Source organism: Rhincodon typus, chromosome 23 (genome assembly GCF_021869965.1).
Source record: "Rhincodon typus isolate 14 chromosome 23, sRhiTyp1.1, whole genome shotgun sequence".
In the NCBI taxonomy this organism is placed as follows: domain Eukaryota; kingdom Metazoa; phylum Chordata; class Chondrichthyes; order Orectolobiformes; family Rhincodontidae; genus Rhincodon; species Rhincodon typus.
In genome coordinates this window covers 16635891-16657574 of record NC_063354.1, presented here as the reverse complement: position 1 = coordinate 16657574, position 21684 = coordinate 16635891, and the positions used below count along the sequence as shown (strand labels likewise).

The 21684-nt window shown below is 37.4% G+C and overlaps 1 protein-coding gene across 3 annotated transcripts; it reads left to right on the top strand.

Annotated features, from left to right (window-relative positions):
• Window positions 1-327: 327 nt before the first annotated feature.
• Window positions 328-20592, top strand: LOC109936834 (monocarboxylate transporter 7). 3 transcript variants are annotated; one of them, XM_048610688.1, is made up of 6 exons: window positions 328-4907; window positions 6566-6668; window positions 13507-13650; window positions 16678-16806; window positions 17974-18780; window positions 20309-20592. In XM_048610688.1, the coding sequence occupies exons 1-6, from the start codon at window positions 4884-4886 to the stop codon at window positions 20569-20571; spliced, it is 1470 nt and encodes a 489-aa protein (XP_048466645.1). In that variant the 5' UTR covers window positions 328-4883; the 3' UTR covers window positions 20572-20592. The 3 variants fall into 3 exon arrangements, with proteins under 3 accessions (XP_048466645.1, XP_048466646.1, XP_048466648.1); XM_048610689.1 differs by having other exon boundaries at window positions 332-4907; window positions 6540-6668; XM_048610691.1 differs by lacking the exon at window positions 6566-6668 and having other exon boundaries at window positions 335-4907.
• Window positions 20593-21684: the final 1092 nt, after the last annotated feature.

Below are 21684 nucleotides of genomic sequence, written 5' to 3'. Positions count from 1 at the left end.
AATGAATAGAAAGGGTTTTTTAAGGAAGGATATATGAAATTTGTGCATTAGCTTGGGCAGTTGAAGAAAATTACCCCTTAAAAATCTTATTAATATAATTTCCATTTGCCCAATTTTCAAATTAAATTGAATTCACATGCAGTGTATGTTTTACCTTTTTTAAAATGTACATATTTATTTCTATTTTGAGACACACTTGCCTCTAAAATTAACAGTATCTAGTTGAAAATACTTAGGAATTTAATTCCTCCTGTTTTCTGTACAGTTACCTTCCTATCTTTGTTTCTTTTGAAAATATTCATTTTCATTTCCTCATTTCATTTTAATTAGTGTATTAGCACAAATTCCCGCTTCATTCTTTTTCTCTCTCTCTCCCCCCATAACTTTCTCTCGTTGATTCAATGGAGATATTAAATACCTTTTTATTTTAAATAGGTCAGCTGAATGCCAAAACCCAATCCAAGTTTGACAACTCCATCAAATTGAGATCAGCCATTACTGCAACAGGCCTTTTAAACAAAATGTTCAAGCATTTTTCACATAATTGGACAGCAAGGGTTTTGGAAAGGGCCTTTTAAAAGAAATTCTAAAGGAGATTCTAAAGCCTGCACAACTGGGCCCCCATAGCTGAAGATTTGTCCGTAAGTTGTGTAGCAAAGGAAAGGGGTGTTCAGAGTTAGAGAAACAGAAATTTTAATTAAGGGGGTGGTCAAATGCATGGCTGCAGGAGCTTTGAGATATGGGTGAGTGGAACTTTGTGGGACAGGATATGGACAGCTGGCTTTGGATGAACTGAAGATTAGGTGGTAGAAAATGGCAGGCCAAACAGAAGAGCATTGGGATAGTGGAGTCTGCAAGTGATGCAACAATGGCTGACCATCTATACACAGGTGATTTGACACAGAGATTGTGATTGAATGATTGGGTGAAAAGGTCCGCTTGGGATTGACCAGGCTTCCATGACTGAGTAGTCTGGTTCACCCTAAGAGTGGTAGTTGGGTAAGGAAGACAGGACAGTAATGACGAATGTAGCAGAGGCCTAATTTGCTGACTTTGGTAGTCTTGGTTTTTTTAACTAAAGAAAATTTGGGATTCAAGGACTGAATTTTGGTAATGTGGGTTGACAGCTCTGGCTCGATAGACTGTCTGAGGCAGATCTGGATTTGATCAAGTTACATTTAGAAACTGAAACATATCTGCAAAAGAAGTACTGAAGGCAGCTTGTAGGTGAGAAACAGAAGGGGATCAGTGATGGAATCTTGAGAGACCTAGATCTTTGGAAGTTAACAACAGTGTGAGGATGGAAGAGAAAACCTTTGCTGAGTATGCTGTGGCTGTGGTCACATGGCAAGAGTGGAACCAAGCAGAGACAGTCAATCCCATAAAACTAGGGAGAGGTTGAGGAATGTAAGGAGTATGTTTTACCCTGTGATCAGTCCCATTATAGGTACATTTGTGACTTTTTTGTAAGGCTGCTTCAATGTTATAGCATGGAAGGAAAATTGATTTGGAGAGATTCAAACAGTGCACTTAAGACAATTTTGAAAGTGCCATCTTTAAGTAGAAACTGAGAGTTTGCAAATACAAAATATTGAGAGCATGTTTTTTTGAAGTGGCAGGTGGGGGAGGAGGGGATGTTTTGAAGTGTGAAATAGTATCTGAGGACCAAAAGAGGAAGTTCGGTGGAGTGGCAAATTGCTGGCTCTGAGTGCAGGTGTACAGTCTTATGAACCACATCAGCTCAGAGGACATGAGGAAATCTAGGGTCTAAGATCAGAAGTAGAATGAGAAATTCTGAAGAAATTTTGGGTTAGTGGGGAAAAGGGAGAAGTAGTGGGGCAGTAAATGTTAAATGTTTCCTTTTTAAAAAGTCCTTTTTATTTCCTCAAAGTACTGCAATGGTAGCATCAGCACAAATATTTCTAGAGAAATGAGTTTGCTTACCTTGCCCGTGTGTTCCTCTTTCTCTACAAATTCCTTTTGTTCCATCCTAATAGAAAGTGACGTCTTGTACCATCATAAAGAAAGGAATCAGAGTCAAATTCTTATTACAATTCAATGATGGCTATGCTTAATGATAAAGTAAACTTTAGTAAGAGAAGCTGCTGCAACACTTAATTGCAACAATTTGTTACTTGCTTGCCATTTGGCTGCAGAGCATGTAGGGCAACATAATATTGATTTTCATGGGCCAAAAACTGTAATAACTTTCATTGCTCAACACAAATTTTGGATGTGTTCGTTTCCAGAGCACTCAATAGTTTACACTGTTCTGGTCTCATTGTAAATCTACTGTTGGGATACATCTAAAGTAGATACCAATCCAACGGAATCACCATGTACTGTACAGGTGGTGATCTTATTACAACAAAGAAATAAAAGTGCCCTTCCCCGTACCACCACTTTCCCCATAAAATGGTGGATGTTATTGGGGTACCTTTGCGGTAGTACACTGTCTCCAATAATAGCACTCTAATGGTTCATCTTCAATATATCCTTGATTTGAACTCTTATAATCCAGAAGAAAACACAACTAAGAGACCTATAACAATCAAGGAAAGATGAACAGGCTGGGTCTCTTTTTCCTTTTGAGTTGAGAAGCTGACGGGACCTAATGGAGGTCTTTACCAAAACTTTCACAATTTGAGTTGGCAGAGTGCTTCCACATGATGGTGGTGTAGACCAGAGATCAAAATAAGATAGTTGTCAAAAATCAGATTTGTATTTCAAAGAAACCTCTTTACCTGGAGAGTAGTGAGAATTTGGACTCTGAATGACAGTAGTTGGGACAATTAGTTTAGTTGCATTTAAGGGGAAGCTAGATAAATGTGAGGAAGAGGACAACGAGAGATTATGCTGAGAGTTAGATGAGGGAAGGATAGGAGGAAGCTCAAGTAGAGTTAATTGACTGGCTGACCCAAGTGGTCTGTTCCTTTAGTGTATATCCTATGTAATGTTAGAAATTTGCAGCCACATCTCAATTTTGTAATAGAATTAAAAACTTGAGCACTGATGCAAAATGTCATCTAATCTGCTTGTAATGTGCTCGCACACAGTATTGTCCTGAAGGACTGCAATTTATATGCAAACATTCAAACTAAGTTGTCTTTTGTTTTGTATGTAACAGGAACATTTTTGGTCTGTTCCATTAGTCTCTGATACTAGCTAATCTTTGCTACAACCACCAGGTTCACTTTTTTAGATTTGAAGGTGTTAATTATTTTGTAGATTTATTGAACACAATCTATTTGATGTTGTGTACTCATATACCATGAAAATATGTGGAACAAAGAGCAAGGCCCGAAGATCCACTAACAAAGTTACAAGTTTGAATTTTAAAGTCTGAAGCCATATGCTTTCTCAATAGGATGGAGAAAAAAACTTGGGCAATAATAGTCTCCTGCAGACTGGTCCAACTTGAGTTGAGTTGTTTTGGAGCAATGTGTTTGTTTGCCGGTTAGTCCTTATTGCATTAAATTGGTGAGTTTACAGCACTGGAGACAAAACTACAAAAAAGCAATTCAAAATCCTGTTGGAAAAATTACAGTGCTAGCCAAGGCCTGTTACTTTTGGTCTTAAAACATTACCAGATAGGAAAACAAAACAACAAACAACTCTTCAGTTTCTGCATCCACAACTGTTTCCTTTCCTTTCTCCTCCACTTTTTCGATTTCTTGTGACCCGTTGCAGTTTCTCATTACTCCACCATCTCTTTATTTGCAAAATTATGTTTAAGTTTATTTTTCTTAAAAGAGATTTGTTTAAAGTACAAGTTAGCAAGTTAAAGTCCTACTGGCCATCAAACCAAGGAAATAGTCCTGTAGATTTAATTTTGAATGCCACATAAATTATATTTTGATCCCTTACATTTGGTACAAAAGAGAAGTAAAAATATATACCACAATGATGCATCTCAATATTTTCCTACATGTATTTTTTCACAGCACTCAAGTAGGAAATGAAATATTCAAAGTAACTGATTTAGAAAGAACTAAAGAAGAAAGAAAAGACTTTAACATACATGCATGCAATATTATTACCTAATTTGAGCTACTTGATGTTTTTCGTTTTCAACATTGTACATTTTTCAACCTCCTCAAAACAAAACTTTTGACTCTTATCATGTCATCCCAAGTTAAATTTGAGATAGTAATACCAAGCAGATATGATGCTGAAAACCATATGCATAATTTACTTTCTCCACAAAATATGGCTCTGTACTTTTTAATCCTCACCCTTGTACTGCCCAAAATATTATGCAATGTACTGCCAAGAATTACAAAGGAAAAAAAAGTTGATTGCTGAGTTCTGAGTCAAAGCCGGATAAGATATACCAGATTTTGATATACATTGTTGATTCCAGTGGAAAAGATTGTGGGGAAATGCAGCTTGAATTTATCTGGTACAGGAAAATATTATCAAAGCTGTTACATGGTTAGGGATGCTTGTTATCTCCCAGAATAGTTGGCTGCAGTGGTTAACTTGGCTAAAATGTGTCATAATTGAATGTTATTTGAAAATATCAAATTCTGTCCAATGATATTAAAAATATTAAACATTACTTTGCCAAGATTATTTATAAACATAAGATTTTTGTGTTTTTCTTTTCTTTTTAAATCTTTTTCCCACAGCAAAACAGGTTTCAGCTAGTGCCTGCTAAACATTCTCTTACTCCACTTCGGCTCAAGAATTTAGGTCACGAAAGAATCTGCTGAATCCAGTTTAAAGTGAAACGTTAACAAACGTCAACACTACCAGACAAAGAGAAGACTGAACAGCACTTCTGTGTACCAGTACAGTACCTAATGAACCACATGCAAACTAGGAAAAATCAAGAACAGTATAAAATTCATTGCAGTAATTCTGACAGCTGAAATCATAAAATGGAAGTCAGGGTTGAGTTTTTTGTAAGTTCTAATCCTTAATTTTATTAATCGATGGACAGTGCAGCAATCAGGACACAAACGTATTGCATGGAGATGATGCAGTTTTTTTTATTGTGCAGTGATTGAGGGGGTAGAGTTTGCAAATGTTTGGAACAACTTGATTATACAGGATTTTCACAATCCATGTACCTCTATGAAAAGTTGTTTCAAATTATTGGGAATGCGAGAGACAGGGAGAAAGAAACAATGTCTTTGTTTTAAAAATGGATCATGTTGAACAGAATTGAAGGATGTTTGTAGATTTAGTTTTGTGTATTTTGTTTAGATCCTTGGAGAGTTTAGGAGGAAATTTAGGCTGAAGAATCTCGACTTTTGCTATGATGAATCTGGGTGGCATGTCAGGACACCAACTAACTCTGGTGATGCTGGAAAGACCACTCCCTGCACGTGTTTCCCTTCCGTCTGTCTTCCACATCCTGTTCTCCCCACCCCACTCCCACACACACCCCACACCGCCACCCCCCACTAATTCACCACCACCTTAACAATGCATTAGCCAAAACTGGCAAATATCAGTTGAGGTTGCTATTCGAATTTGGCTTACTTGGAAAGGAGCTATCAAATTGCTGATCGTTCAAATTAAGGGCATTCAGAGCTTTGGATATTGCCAATTTTAAAACGGTAAAATGCTGCAGTTTGTGCTCTTCTCCAAGGCCAGTAGAGATAGGTTAAGAAAGATACATTGATTTTAGGAGCAAAGAAATAAAAGACAATTGCTTTTTAATTGTCTTTCTTTGCTTATTATTACAAGATGAGCTAGTATTGTGATTGATCTATAAGATTTTCACATTAGAAGGGATAAGTAGGCAGAAAACTTGGACTTGTGCTGTGCAATATCACAAAATCAAAATCAATCAACAAGTATCGAGACCTATTAGCGTTTTGATTTTTAATTTACTGCTTCTTTGCTCTAGAAATGCTATGTCTGTGTATTGTTCCACCTGAGATTCATTGTAGAGTTTAGGGCAATTGTAATCTCTCTACCTGATTAAATACCTTTGTTTTTTTTTTAATTTTCATTGCTTTAGGGTCAAACATTTTTAAATGTCATTTTTTTGGGGCTGTAGTCTTTGACCTTGGATAGGGTTGTGGGGATAGGGAGTTTAGAAAACAAAATGTTATATAGTGAAGAACATGCCTATTACTTTGCAAGTGGAAAATTCTTTGTGTTTTTGGATAAGCTATATGTGAATGAATGTTAACTTTGTTTCATCACAATTTTAATTTTAAATTCTGACTCCACACTGAGTTTGGATGTGGTGTGTGGTGGTGAGCATGAAGCCACAAGGCTTCTCCCCATTAATGTACTTTGTTTTAACATAACCAAGTGCTTACTCACCCAATTGTAAAAACATTGGAATAGGAGCAGGCCATTTATCCTCTCCTTCTTGCTTCAACATTATATTTTGTCATGGCTGTGTATCTTAACTCCACCTATGTGCCAATGTCCATAGCTGTTGCTACACATTTGATACGTTGTAATCTGTCCACTCCTATGCAGATTGGTTTAAAACAAATGTATATGACATTCTGTACTCAAACTTGATGATAAATCAACTAATGTTTTTTTTCTCATATTTTTTTCCACCTCAGTTATTTTCATTCCTTCCCCTCTTTAGGTCCACTGTGCCATTCACTCTACTATAGAAGAGAAGGTGGACAGGCAATCTGCTCCCAGACCTCTAACAATGCCGCTCTGTAACTGGCTGCTAGGAGTTGTGCGTGAGTGGACCGGGGGAGTGGTGTCCCTGTGTGTGTGAGAGAGTGAATGTGTTAATGTTCCTTCTTCCTGCCCTGTTGTTTAGCCCGCTGTCTCCTCACCCTCGCTTCTGCTTGTGAATTTGTTCTGTGTGTATTATGAACACAATCCTGCATTTTACCATTTCCAGAACTACATTAGAACTAAGGTTCCACCATCTACAATCAATCACAGTCTCCAAAAGACGACTATGGATAACAGCAGTATTCAATATACACTATTGCTTCAAAACTGATATTAGACACCATAAATCTAACACAGTCACCTGGATAATTAGTACCAGTGAGAAACTTTATGTTGCTACAGAAGCAAACATTCAATTTTATTCTTGAGCCCCAAGCATAATTTGGCACACCATTAAAATTCCACAAACTACATTTACACAGTCAACATACAAATTGGCATGTTTGATGAGCATCTGGAACAGTAGTGATAATCTAACAGCAAAAAACTTAGTTAAAAAATATTTTTGCTTACCGTATCTTACTGCTACTTTTTTCTGAGGCTGCATCCAAGATTACACTTTTTCCATCATTTCATGAAGAATATTAGCCTTCCAAATAAATTTATTTCAAAAAGTCTAAACTTTTGTTTGGAAGCTGGATTTCTGCAGCTGCCTTATATTCATTCCGCTCCCAATCCTAACTGGGAATAGCTGAACTTAAACAAATATCTGTTTTTCAGATGCTGCACTGGTACCCAAGGCCTCCCAAATGGGGGGCATGAAATCCACTGTATTGGGTAGTCCAAGATATTTTTACCCACTCAGAAGCAGCATTTGGGTGTTTTGTAACATGCAAATAAGGGGCCTAATGCCTCGTTGAGATACCCACTCCAACACTTCTTTTGAGGCAGTCCTGCCATTATGGTCTGAACCCAGAATCCACCTCTTACAATATTGTTATTTACTGAATGTAGAAGTTGCAAAAGTGCATGCTCACCACTGAACTCCGAAGTAAGAAGTTTGTCTTGCTATGGTTTGTGATCATCACTTTCCCCACCATCCTACCTTGTCCCAAATAGATCTTGACTTGTTTCACCCTTCTTCCATTCCCCACCTAGACATGTGGAGCAATCACCATCGGCTACTGTAACGTTATTTACATTTCTTTCCAGTCCTCTCCATTCTTTAGCAGAAGTCTGTAGTGCTAATTATATTCGGTGACAAATTAATACCGTGGAAGATACACAATTTCCTTGAACAGACATGGCCTCCATGCATTCAGTGAAGAAACCCTGCCTTTTTGGTTCAATCTACCATCAAAATAAATTTGAGTGAGGATCATGTTTTCCATGAAACACTGCGCACACTGGAAGGCAGTGTTCTACAGACTGAGTTTGAATGCATTAGCCTTACTGCACATATTTCCATTTTCATATTTGACCATCTAGAGATAGTTATATTTCTAGCACAATTCACAACACAGTTGACTTTCCTATTTTTTTTCCTTAACATTATCAATTTGTCGGCTGGTCCTCAGTGATTCAATTCTATTTTTCTGAGAGTCCTTGACTGCCAGTTCTATTTGGAGACAATTATAATAAAGGAAGCAGTATATTAAGATGCTCTGATGTAATCTTTTCAATACTGAAATTTAGGAATTTAGTAACTAAGTTTTTTTTTCAAACCATGATTTAGAATTAGTAGCAGTTGTGATTCACATACATTCTTGGATTTTGTTTATGAGCATTCATATTTCACAAAAATTAAACAAAGGAAACTTAAATTGCCATTATGGCTCACAAACTAAAATACATCCAGATGTCACAGCAATTGACAGCATTAGCAGCACTGGATACTTACCCTCTGCTGCTTAAAAATAAGTAATAAAAAATACAAGCCTTTCCTCTCCAACAAAGGAATCTATACTTCTTTTACCCTTCATTCTCTCACCCTGTCGTCTCTCTTAATCTGCCACTACTAACCAGCCAGATATGGTCCACTGCCCAGCACTATCTGAATAATTACTAGCTTCTGTTGCCTTTTCATCCATATTTATTATTTCCACTCTACTCTTCTTGACCATTTGGTGGAGGAGGGAGGGTTGCAGTGAGGGGCTGCTTTGAAGTTTACATGCTCACAGGCTCTCCTTCAGGCAATGAAAGTTTAAAGACCTAACAACATTTGGAATTATTTCACAACCTTGGTACTGCTTGATCTAAATCCATATGTTGCGGAATAAACCTTTCCAGACGTTTGAATAGCTGAGTCTGAACATCAGCATTGACAGGAACAAAAGATCTCACTGACTGCGTGCATTAGTTACTGAACTGAGATTTACTCCTTACTGGAATAGTGCAATAGAAGAAAGGATGAATCTAGAAAAAACCTAGGAATTTTCTTAATCTAAATGTTCATCATGCCTAACTAATGCACACAAGCAATAAACAAAGCCTACAGCACCACATAGCCAAAATAGTTCAATACAAATAGGGAGTTGTCCAAAAACACTGAGGTATGTGTACAGTTTTTATTTTTTTATATAAACCTAGTACTAGAGGCAGTGTAGAGGAATTACTATTATAGGGTGGCACAGTGGCTCAGTGGTCAGCACTGCTCCCTCACAGCATCAGGAACCCGGGTTCAATTCCACCCTTGGGTGACTGTCTGTCTGTGTGGAGTTTAATGTTCTCCCTGTGTCTGCATGGGTCCCCTCCGGATGCTCTGGTTTTCTCCCACAATCCAAAGATGAGCAGGCTAGGTGGATTGGCTATGCTAAATTGTCCCATAGTGTTCAGGATATGTAGATTAGATGGGTTATAGGGGAATGGGTCTGGGTGGGATGCTCTGAGGGTTGGCATGCACTTGTTGGCTGAATGGCCTGTTTCCACACTGTAGGCATTCTATGTTTTTGTAATTTGAATATTAAATGATAGATGCCCAGGCTGTTGCAAATCCATTTAAGGATTTTGATGTTAACCCAATCTACTTATATACTTTACTCTCTTGAAATATGAGTAAATAACAAATTCGTCATCCTTCCTAATAAAACCAAGTGAGATTATTAGTGGGGTTCAAAATGTATTTGTTAACATTGAACTAATGTTAAGTTGATTGCTTGTGAGGGAATTAAGGGCCAAGTTTGGTCTTGAGGTGAAGCAAAGTTAAAGGGTTAGAGATACCTGGACTACAGCATAGAAAAACTAATTTTAGGAATCTATTGTCTTGTTTTTTAATACTTAATTTGATACGATTTGCCCGCATTTAGATAGCAAAACAAGCAGCAATCTAGGAGGGAGAGGTAAGGAAGTAATCAGAGCAAAAGATTTTGCTCATGGTATTCACTGAAGAATGGGAGACACCAAACAAAAAAAACTGCAAAAAAAAAAGAAATTGTTGGAGAAACTCAGTAGGTCTGACAGAGCTAGTTCTGATGAAGGATCACTGGACTGAAGCATTAACTCCGCTTTACTCTCCACAGATGGTGCCAGACCCACTGAGTTTCTCCAGCATATTGTTTTTGTTTAAGATTTCCAGCATCCATAGCTCTTGGTTTTATTTTGAAGAAACTGCAAAAGCTTGGCTGGATGGGATCTAATTTAGAAAGAGAGATTTAATTGATAAAAGTGGATTTAGTTGGTTAGACTTTGTTCTGTATTTGTGCCCAGAAACACACATGCACACGCTCAAGTCACAAATGAAGTATGCTACTTAAATAAGTCCCTTTGTTATGTGATCTTCCTGCAATTGTAGTCACTCAGCAATCCTCCTCAAATTATAGCTATATTTTCAGGCATAGTGGAATATAGCCATTTTCTGGGGATTTATTGGCATTTTGAGCATTTTAGAAGTATTTATCTTCATTGAGACATCCACTGGAATTTTTGTTTCGTTTCTTTAAATGCATTCTTTTACAACCATCAATAGAAGTCACATTTAAAAGTTGTAGCTTGTTGAACTTGCTGGATCTAAAGTGCATGTCAGCTGGAAATCTTCGAATAATACTCGAATAAGAATTGTATAGTGTTTCCTTTGGTCTTATTTACAACAGTGGGCAATTCTTAGAACATTTGGGTGAAACTTGACATTGATAGAGAGGGTGCATTTTCATATTTAGACCAGGGAGGAAAGTCCTTATTAGGAATTTGTAATGGAAAAAATTGATGTGCAGTATGTGCAAATTTAATATTTTTAGGTTAATCAGAAACAGTAAGTATTTAAACTTTCAGTTTACTGGTTGATTATTAAATATGTGTAGTTCAGTGCAATGCAGCAATGTGTACATTCATTACACAGTGCAAGTTTATATATCTAGATCTTACACAAGACTGCAGAACTTTCTTAAAAAAAAATCTTAGTTGGGGAAGCAGTAAGGCAAGTAATGCCAGTGATTGAGAAGGGCCACTTTCGCTTGGAAACTAGGATTTAGCCACATAAGCAAAAGGGCTTGCATGCTTGAAAACACAACTGCATAACTGGTTTGTTGTATAGTCAGTGTCCTTAAGAGATCACACATTAGGGCCACAATCAACAAGGTTGAAGGAGGTTCTGACCACAGTCAGTTGTTGCTGCCATGTCTACCTTGGAGACACTGCTGGAAATGGCCTGATCTTTAATTTTGAGTTGGTTTCATCACATAATGGGGCTGGCCATTAGTCACAGGGGTTACTCTGTGAGTCTCTTGCTCTCAAAACCAGACATGCCTAAATGTCCAAGAATTGAGACTTGCAGGCCAAGAGATAGCCTGGAAATCTTCTTTGGCTCATAATTTACTTTCACTCCAGGCTTGAAGGAGCACTTTCGCTGTAAAAGTACAAATTTAATTTTGAGATTGCCAAATCTATCATCAAGTATTTTATGTTACAGGAACTCTCAAATAATTTGAGACTTGCCTAACTGATTACATGTTGAATCCTTACAGCTGTACTGTTTGGTGTACATTTTGATAAATGTCACTTAAACATATGAAGCAAAAGTAGAACAAATTTGATAGTACGGTCTACTAATAAAAAGAAAATTGCTTTGTTGTACAATCTCAAACAACTGTACTATGCAAAATTACGAGCCTTTAATCTTTACCAGTAACAGCATGGTATTTCATTGTGTATTCCAACCATGTGGGGAAGCTCTTGGCCACTTCTCAAAATGGCACGAAATCAACACCAGCCAAGTGGGTGGACAGAACCTGCATTTCACCACTTCAATATTGCACGTTACTCTTATAACATTGTCATGTAAAAAAGAAATGATTCAAGGTCTCCTCAGTCCTAGCTTTAATCTCATTGGAAAACCTTTTAGTAATCAAAATTATCAATCTTTAAATGCCATCAGTGTTACAGTTGTGGCAACTGAAAGTGACCTGGGTTCAGTGAATGCAACAAGTTCTGTTCCACAGATATGCCTACAAGTCAGTCACCAAGGCTGACTATGAACACAACTTTCTTGAAATGGGTCTGAATGGTGGTTTAGGGAATATTAACCAAAACCTTTTTATTGAATACAGGCAATTCAGCAATTAAACAGTTTTATGTCTGTGCTAAATATGTCCCAAATATTTCATTCAATTACTTTTTTATAGGAAGGTCCTTTTTTATACATAGTTATAAATTTTATGGTAATACATCAAGATACTTTGAAGTCACAGTTGATATTAGGATGGAGATGTAGGTCAGTGTCAGTCAGTCTGTTTCTGTCACAAGATTGTGGCATTGTCTCTTCTGATCTTTTTACCCAAGAAAAGCACCCATTCTTGCACTGTAGCTGCGAATTGACATGGGCATGTTTCTTCCAAAAATTTAAAATTGTAAATCTTCTGGTAAAATCAGTAGTGTTCTCTTGCCTTCACATTTAAAAAGAAAACTGCTAGACATGCAGTTTGTATGAACTGCAACAGGGATTGCTATGTAAAATAATCCAGCTATATGGAACAATAATTTTTCTACTCTTCTTGAAATATTGTTTTTATCTATGTATCTGCGACTTTGTCTCCATCCTTTTCCACTGCAGACATCATCTTTTGTCATGCACTGTTGCTTTTACATAATTGTTGCCTCAAGATTTTCTACCAATTGGACCATTTATTGAACCTTGCCAAACGGTACTGGTGTTATCACTAGGCCTATTTATGACCATAAATGATTATACTAATTGTACTTAAAGCAACTTGCTTTTATTATACTAGTACACTTCTCATGTAATACTTAATTCAGCTCAAATTGCTGTGCTTATTCCAAATATAACCCAAATTGGTAATACAAAAGATGTCAACTCTTTATCTTGCTGTTTCTTTTTTCTTCCAGTCTGTGCAACAAACTATAATTGTACTTTATTGAAATCCTAGTGACAACACTTCCACGGAGAGCACTTCTCCATTACGTCTCCTCTTTTCTTCCTGTATGGCATCTAGAGTTTCTCAAACACCCATTTTCATTTTTTACTTGTTCTATTCCCTTTGAAATTTGTGACTGTGAGCTGTTGAATTCTCTTGCATTTTATTCCTGTGGCTTTTTCCCTTTCTAATGGCTTGTACTTTTCATTTTTGGTTAGGTCTTTCTTACTTGCAGCAGAGCACTTGCAAAAGTATTGTGCAGGAAAGGTGCTTGTATTACAATAGCAAACAAACCGCTGTTACACAGAAAACCAAAGTATAGGAAGGGTCCATACAAATAACTTGACAGGAACATTCAACGTAAACATCAGCATTGATCAGTTTATGCAAACAGACATATAATCTAAAGCCACATTTACATTTTATATAATAATGGAAACATTGGGAGTTTGGACTATCTATTAATTATCCAAACTGCAATTAAGCAGTTCTAAATATATTTGTGCTTACATTGTTTTATTTTTCTTTACAGCACCACTTTCCACTATACTAAGTAACCACTTTGGTTGCCGCCCAGTAGTAATGCTGGGTGGACTGCTCGTTAGTATGGGAATGATGGCAGCATCGTTTGCACATTCAATTGTAGAAATGTACATTGCCATTGGAGTAGTCTCAGGTAATTGATATGACCGTATGGATTAGACAGAAGGCTGCAGCAGACAAAGCCTTGCAGCACTTTATATTCAAATTTATAAATTTTCTGTTATTACCATATCTAAATTGACTGTAATGTTGCCCAATCTTTTTTCTTCTAGAAAGGCATTGAAAATGCTACCTAAGTCAATACGATCATGTATATGCATTTAACTCTGGTTGTTTTAATTTTACTTTCATATATACTACTTTGTTTCCTACATAAATACATCCTTTACTGATCAAGAAGATTGGTAGCTAATATACAAATGCCAACCCCAACCTGAAACCAGCTGGTAGGAGCTGAACAACTTCTACTCTACCAGGAGAGGAGTTGCTAATCTTCATGTTTCTCCCACCTATTATCTCATCCCTGTTCCTTTCCCAAAATTCCTGATTTTGGCTATGTGGTGGGTGGGGGTGGGGGGGGGAATAACACAAAAGTTTAGAAACACATTGTAGCAAAGGGCACTAGAATACCATAGTACTGTATTCCTACTCTGGTTTGATAAATATTGGTCATCATTAATCCACCATTAGCATTTTTAGACTAGCAAATTCTGAATTTTAGAACTTGCCAAGAAATAAGTCAGCGTGACTGGTTGACAAACGACTGCTTCTCATTATTTATAACAATAAAATAAAACAACTTTCATTTGGCTTGTATTACAATGAATTACTGGGAAGATGATTTCATGATTTCGGCACTCGGATTTTCTCTAAGTGCAACTGCAGCCGAATCAACACATTAGCATTTATGTCCACCATTGTTCATTATTACCATCCACTGCCCTACTCTCAATACTTTCTATGAAAGTTGCTCTTCGTTCTCTGATTTTCCATCAATTTTTAGTCTCTACTAGATCAGTAGCTGTCAGTGTATGGTTGTGACATTAATGATTTTACCTATATTATAAACTTTGTTGTCATTGTATTCTCTGTCACCACTTATCTCCAATTACAGCACAAAGATTTCTTTCTTTGTGGGGTACCTTCTGACCACTGAGTCATAGAACATAGAATAGTACAGCACAGGAACCAACCAAGATGTTGTGCCAAACATGATGCCAAGTTAAACTAATCCCTGCCCTGCTTGCCTGCCCATGGTCCATATCCCTCCATTCTTTGCTTATTAATGTGCTTATCTAAAAGTACCTTAAACGCCCCTATCATATCTGCCTCCACCACCATCCCTGGCAGCGCATTCTAGGCACCTAACACTATATGTAAATAAAATTGCCTTTTACATCTCCTATGAACTTTGTCCCTCTTATCTTAAATGCATGCCCTCTAGTATTAGATATTTCAACTCTGGGGGAAAAAGATTCTAACTGTAAACCCTCTCTGCAGCTTGTAGAAGTTTATAAAATTATCAGGTCTCCGCCGCGCCAGAGAAAACAATCCTAATTTGTCCAGCCTCACCTTATAGCCCATACCCTCTAATCCAGGTAGCATCCTGGTAAACTTCTTCTGCACCTTTTCCAAAGCCTCCACAACTTTCTATAGTGTGGTGACCAGAATCGAATGTAATACTGTTAAGTGCTGCCTAACCAAACTTCTTTAAAGCTGCAACATCACTTCCTCATTCTTGTACTCAATGCCCCAAAGAGGTCCGTGCAAAGAGTCAACTTACTGTCTTAGCTGAAAAACTTGGTGAAATGTAGGTGGGGCTTAATTTAAATTTGAATTGAGAAAGTAACCAGAACAAAAGAGAGAGTCATCCAAAGTACAGTGTGTTAGATCTTCCTTTTAGAACACGAAACACTCAAAGAATTAGTGAATTCTGGTAGACTGTGGCATACTTTCAGGCAGTCCCTACAGAAGTAAGATCGTAACATTCCTCAGGAAAATAAGGAGTAAGAGCGTATAACATGAACTACATTATAAAGTTAGTGGTTCCTGTTTAATTCTCAAAAACAATCAATTCTTTTTAATGTGAAATATTGTGGCATATTTCTGTTGGCTAAAGACTGGGTGTTCAGATTTTTCTTTAAATGTTAGCAGCACTAATAATGGTTTAAAAACTCGAATAGAATACAGCAAACTTTTTTAACCAGACCTTATGAACCGTCACTTTTGATAAACCAACAAAAAGGATGCACTTCAAATACCACAACGTTCGCTATTATATAGATAATAGTGTGGAGCTGGAGGAACACAGCAGGCCAGGCAGCATCAGAGGAGCAGAAAAGTTGACGTTTCAGGTCGGGACCCTTCTTCAGAAATGGGGAGGGGAAGGGAGCTCGGAAATAAATAGAAAGAGGAGGGGTGGTGCTGGAAAGGTAGGTGGGATGGAGATAGGTAGGGTGTAGGGCTTGGAGGAACAGATAGGTGGGAGAGCAGATTGACAGGTTGTGTCAGGTCAAGGAGGCGTGGATGAAAGGGAGGGTTGGTCATGGGATGAGGCTGGGGGTAGGGGGGAGATTTTGAAACCGGTAAAATCCACATTTAGGCCATCGGGCTGTAGGCTTCCGAGGTGGAATATGAGGTGCTGCTGCTCCAGTTTGTGGGTGGCGTCATTGTGACACTGGAGGCGGCCCAGGATGGACATGTCACCCAGGGAGTGGGAGGGGGAGTTAAAATGGTTTGTGACTGGAAGGTGTGGTTGTTTGTCACGAACAGAGCGCAGATGCTCTACAAAATGGTCTCAGAGCTTCCACTTGGTCTCACCGATGTAGAGGAGGCCACTATTGTAGTTTTTAAAATTTACCTCAAATGTAAATATACTTGTTCAATCAAATGGCTGTAACAAAGTATAACACCAATGTGTATACCCCCGAATTACATTTCTATTACTTAATGTAAAAACGCACACTATGTGGACTTCTTGATTCTCCAGATATTTTATCAATTGGCACACTCTTGGTCCTGTGGGTGCTGGATAATAAAAAGTTTGCTGTATTTCTCAAAAGTACTAAATATATACTTTACAGAAGTAAGTTTAACTGCACGCTTAGTTAAATACTGACATTGTTAGTTCATTGATTAGTTTATTTTTTTTCTAAAACAGGAGTAGGTTTCTGCCTCAGCTTCCTTCCCACAGTCACAATCCTCTCCCAGTACTTTGATAAATATCGTTCTCTTGTTATGGCTGTAGCATCCACAGGAGAATGTTTTGCAGTCTTCACTTTTGCGCACGGTAAGTATCTGAACTAACATTATAATTCTTAAATTGAGGCCGATTATTCATAGAATTGTTGGCTAATGACCACAATGCAAGTTTGCTACAAAGATTGTACTTTACCGCATTTGGATGACTTAAAGATCAAATATACTCATACATTATTATTGGTACTACCACCAACACTTGTACACACTGACAAGTAACTTATCAATCTACATTTCAAACCTTTTTGTGTGGATTCACAATTGGATTAGATTTACAGTCGCCTGTAACTGAATTATCTACTGATACCTATTGGTCTCCTGTGACGCTAAACAGGGGTCAATACTAAATGCTAAACAATAAAGCTAGCAAATTTCCCACTTGAAACATCAATAAAGCCAGAGTTAAAGCAGATGCTTTAGATTTGATCTTGTAAAATATAATGGCTTGTGGCCATCATCTGTAAATGTCAGCTTAGCCAAAGTTCTCTTTTCAATTTCCCAACTCTCCAAGTCTCATTCATACATCTCCCATGTCACTTTCCTATCCAGTATTGTTTCAAAACCCGAACCTTTGTGTTTGGAACCTTTCAGGACTTTGAACCACCATAACTCTGGGATTTTCAGCAGCCCTATAATGCTACACAAACTGTTCCCTTGGTGGTTGTGTATCTAGGATATAATTCCCTGCAGACATCTCCTCAAAACTACCTCTGAATAAATCTTTGGTCACACATCCTAAAATATCCATAAGTGGCGTGCTGTCAAGTATTGTCTCCCATAATGGTAAAATATCATGGTGTAGGACTGTTAAAGGCTGTATTTAAATACATTTTTTTTTACCAGAAATCTGGAATACTGTCCAAAATCATTTGTCTGTAATACAATTGAAAGAATGATGGACTTTTAATGTGAGGATATTTGGGGATATGGAAACAATTTGTGTAAGTAATGTTAAGGTAAAGATCAGTCATGATATTACTGAATGGTTGTCTGCTTTGAATAAGAAGGTAGTTGAATAATGAAGATAACACAGTATGGAGCTAGAGGAACACAGCAGGCCAGGCAGCATCAGAGCAGCAGGAAAGCTGACGTTAACGTTGACATTCTTCCTGCTCCACACTGTGTTATCTCTGATTCCAGCATCGGCAGTTCTACTATCTCTGAGTCGAATAATGAAGTTGTCTTTTCCTCTGTCTAGCTTTTACATTACTGAAGAACCATCTTGGATGGAAAAATTGTCTCCTCATCATAGGTGCACTGCAACTAAACATTGTTGTGTGTGGAGCACTACTTCGGCCAATTGTTATCAGGAAAACTGAGAAAAAAACAGTGGATGTGGCCATGGAGACGAAGTACATGTTGGAGAATGAGGAAACGTGCATCTCTATAGAATCTGTGGATTCGGGAGTGGAATCTTTATCTACCTCATGTGATAACTTGGAACATAGTAACAAGTGTAAAACAAATGATGCTCTCAAAGAAAATCTTCAAATGCTTCCAGATAGGAAGCTAAAATCAGAGAATCAACCAAAGTTGCTTGACTTTTTAATTCTAAAAAACAAAAGCTTCATATTTTACGCACTTTTTGGTCTATTTGCCAGTTTGGGATTCTTTGCACCTCACCTCTATGTGATTCCCCTTAGCATTAGCCTGGGTATTGATGACTGGGCAGCTTATATGTTGTCTGCTATGGCAATTACAGAGGTATTTGGTAGGTTCTCAGCTGGCTGTGTACTAAATAAGCAGCCCATACGGAAGATATACATTGAACTGATCTGTGTAAGCCTACTGAGTATTGTGTTGCTATGCTTTCCTTTTGCGAGATGCTTCTGGAGCCTTGTTACATGCAGCATGCTGTATGGATTCATGTTTGGCACTGTGGCTAGTACTCACATTCCAATGTTAGCAGAAGATGATGTCGTGGGAGTTGAGAAGATGCCATCTGCTGTTGGAATCTACATTTTTATTCAGAGCTTTTCGGGACTAGCTGGGCCACCTATTGGAGGTATTGCTTTTGATTTCATCACTACTGCGTCATGCCCAAATTTCCATACACCAGTGTATAAACCACAGTGAGAGTGAAATAAGACAGACTGGAATATACATTTAATCTAATTCAAAAGTAACTGTCTAGAATCTCAGCAGGTATTTCCTCCATCACAGTATATCTTCAGGAAGAAGCTGTGCACTTCCCCTTAAATAACTGATCAAAAAAGACAGAATACTTGAATTTAGAATATATGCTATGTGAACATATGCTGCCAGAAAATCCCAAAATAAGGCTACTTTGGCCAGGTGGCTAAGTTTACAGTTTATCATCAAATTAATGTTGTACATCTTATTTTAAAAATATTTGAAATATCACTAGAAAACTTTTTTTCCGGTTTCTCCCACTGTGTGTAATATCACCACAGTGCTCATTGATCCTATCAGATACTTTTTCCTCTTCCAGTCCTGTTGCTTCTCCTCATCACATCTTACAACTGGTCTTAGGCATACCTCTTCTTCCCCTTGGCATCTCCACCAATGGCCTCACCACACTTTTTTTTCTCTCTTCTTTCTTCCCACCCACCACAGTGAATCCTGTAGACTATTGCTATTGGTTTAGTTGTCTACTAATTTACACATCCTGTCTGCCCCTATTCTTGAGATATTCTAATGTTCTTCATCCCCATCACACAACTCAATGTTACTTGCAAACATCTTTGATCATGGTACTCCCTTGTTTCACTTCCTCAGTTGGATAATTAGTGAAAACCATCTAAATGATTGAAGTGTAAAAATATTCGATATGCAATGTTACAGTAAACATTCTGCAAACTGTATAGCATAGTTCAGTCATTAATCTACCAGAATCAAATTCTTACAAGCTGTGTAAAACCTTTACTCCAATTACAAATATATGCAGTCATTACAAGTCAAAGCCTGAAAGCTTTCCAGGCAATCCAATGATCCGGATAAGAAATGTTCAGAAACAAAAACAGAAATTGCTGGAAAAGCTCAGCAGGTCTGGCAACATCTGTGGAGAGAAATCAGAGTTAATGTTTTGGGTCAAGTGACCCTTCCACAGAGCCGAGAAATGTTCAATCATGCTGTTGACTTGTAACAATCCTACTGGTCCTTTAAAGAAAGTATTTGAATGCCAATTAGGCAGGTTTCCTGGGAAGAAAGTTCAACAGCACAAGTAAAATTTAGTGAAAACTGAGCTTTTAATTTCCAACTTACCAACCATTAGAACCCAAAGGCTTCTTTTAAGTGACATTTTGAGGAGTTTATGAATTCCATGAAATGGAGTACTGATAGTATTAGCAAAGTGAAAATTTAATGTGCTTCTATCTCCAATGTACTAATTTTGAAGTAAACCCATGAATGCTTCAGCTGATCACGGTTTCATTTCATTTATACTTCTGCTCCATTTTATATAAATTGAATTTAATGTGACAATGTTTAGGTTACCACTTTTTAAATTATCTTGAGACTACTGAAAAAATACTAAGTGTAAAAGATTAAGTTGACTTTTTTTTTGCTTTCAGGTTGGCTTGTGGATATTACGGGTCAGAATTATGGATCTGTGTTCTTCTTTTGTGGAATTGGTCTGAGTTTAGGTGCATTTTTTCTAGCATTAGTTCGGCCATCTAAAAAAGGGTTCTGTCGGAGAAAACAACCTCCAGTGGTTGATCAACAGCAGACAATACAGGAAAATATCAAAAGTGCAGATGATGTGCCAGAAGACTTCCTAGATACAGACCTGAAGAAACCAGAAAGCTTACAGGATCAGTTTCAAAGCATTGCTTGAATAAACAATCACACACCACCACTGAGTGTACCTTCCATTTCAAAGGTATCCTGATTTATCCTGTCACAATTTCCTCAACTTGCCAACATATTTAATCTCCAAATTGCCCTATTCTCAATGACAAAATTGCTTATTCATTTTGTAAAGAAGCAAATGTTTCATATTTAGCTGTATTTTTCATTAAATAGTAAAGTTGAACTGAAGGTGCCCAGAAAACTAAAAAACCTGAAAGCAGGAGTACATTGGTGTTTTCTTCTCAAGGTAAATTAATTATATGCCTTGATATTCTTGCTTTATATAGAATTATCAAAAACATTTGACATGATGGGCTAATTGTCCAAGCCACTGACCAAATACTGTATTCCAAAAAAATTTATCTTTTGAGTCTATTGACTACTTCTTTCCTTACTCAGACCACAAGATGGATCAAAGTGAAACATTTTAAAATGGAGCATTTCATTTAACCTTTGGGGGTGGAGAGATATGTTGGAAAGCGGAAAGGAAATGCACAACTCAGTTTACCAGAGGTAATCATTAATGGAAAGAAATTGTGAATTGTGGACAATTAATTTATTATCTGCAGGATGCATTGGTATGAAAACTTGAAAGCCATTATGGAGCTAATATACAGATGGGGTAAAGTTCAATTTTACAACCCTATAGCCTGCAAAACATATACCATAATCCTGGGTTTTAGAGAGATTTAAACTTACTACACAAAAGTAAAATGTTAGTTGTAGACTTTTCATTCTTCAAATAGTTCCTTTTACACCCTAAACAACTCTTGGCTCCTTATTTTTTATAAAGCCAGTATAACATCAAAAACTTGACTACTATAACCAAATCTAGGATACTCTTTTTATCACTCCTTGTTTACTCCTGGATTAGATACAAGAAAAGTCCTCGACCTGTAAAAACTTGGGGTTCACAAACTTTCTCTGACCAATCCAATTTTACTTTCTTTGATTATCAATTCCATGTGCTTCTCTTGGGACTCAAAATGCATTTAAAGCCTTAACTATTGGATCCTACAAGCACTTCACCTTCCTTTCATCTCCACTCAAAAGAAGTCAAGTTGACCTTTGCTGCATTACGGCTAGGGTCTGTGCTATT

Coding starts and splice junctions, on each gene's coding strand:
- LOC109936834 (XM_048610688.1), top strand. CDS start 4,884: ATGGAAGTCAGGGTTGAGTTTTTT. Junction 4,908..6,565: donor AAGTCAGGGTTGAGTTTTTT/GTAAGTTCTAAT, acceptor TCCCCTCTTTAG/GTCCACTGTGCCATTCACTC. Junction 6,669..13,506: donor CTGGCTGCTAGGAGTTGTGC/GTGAGTGGACCG, acceptor TTTTCTTTACAG/CACCACTTTCCACTATACTA.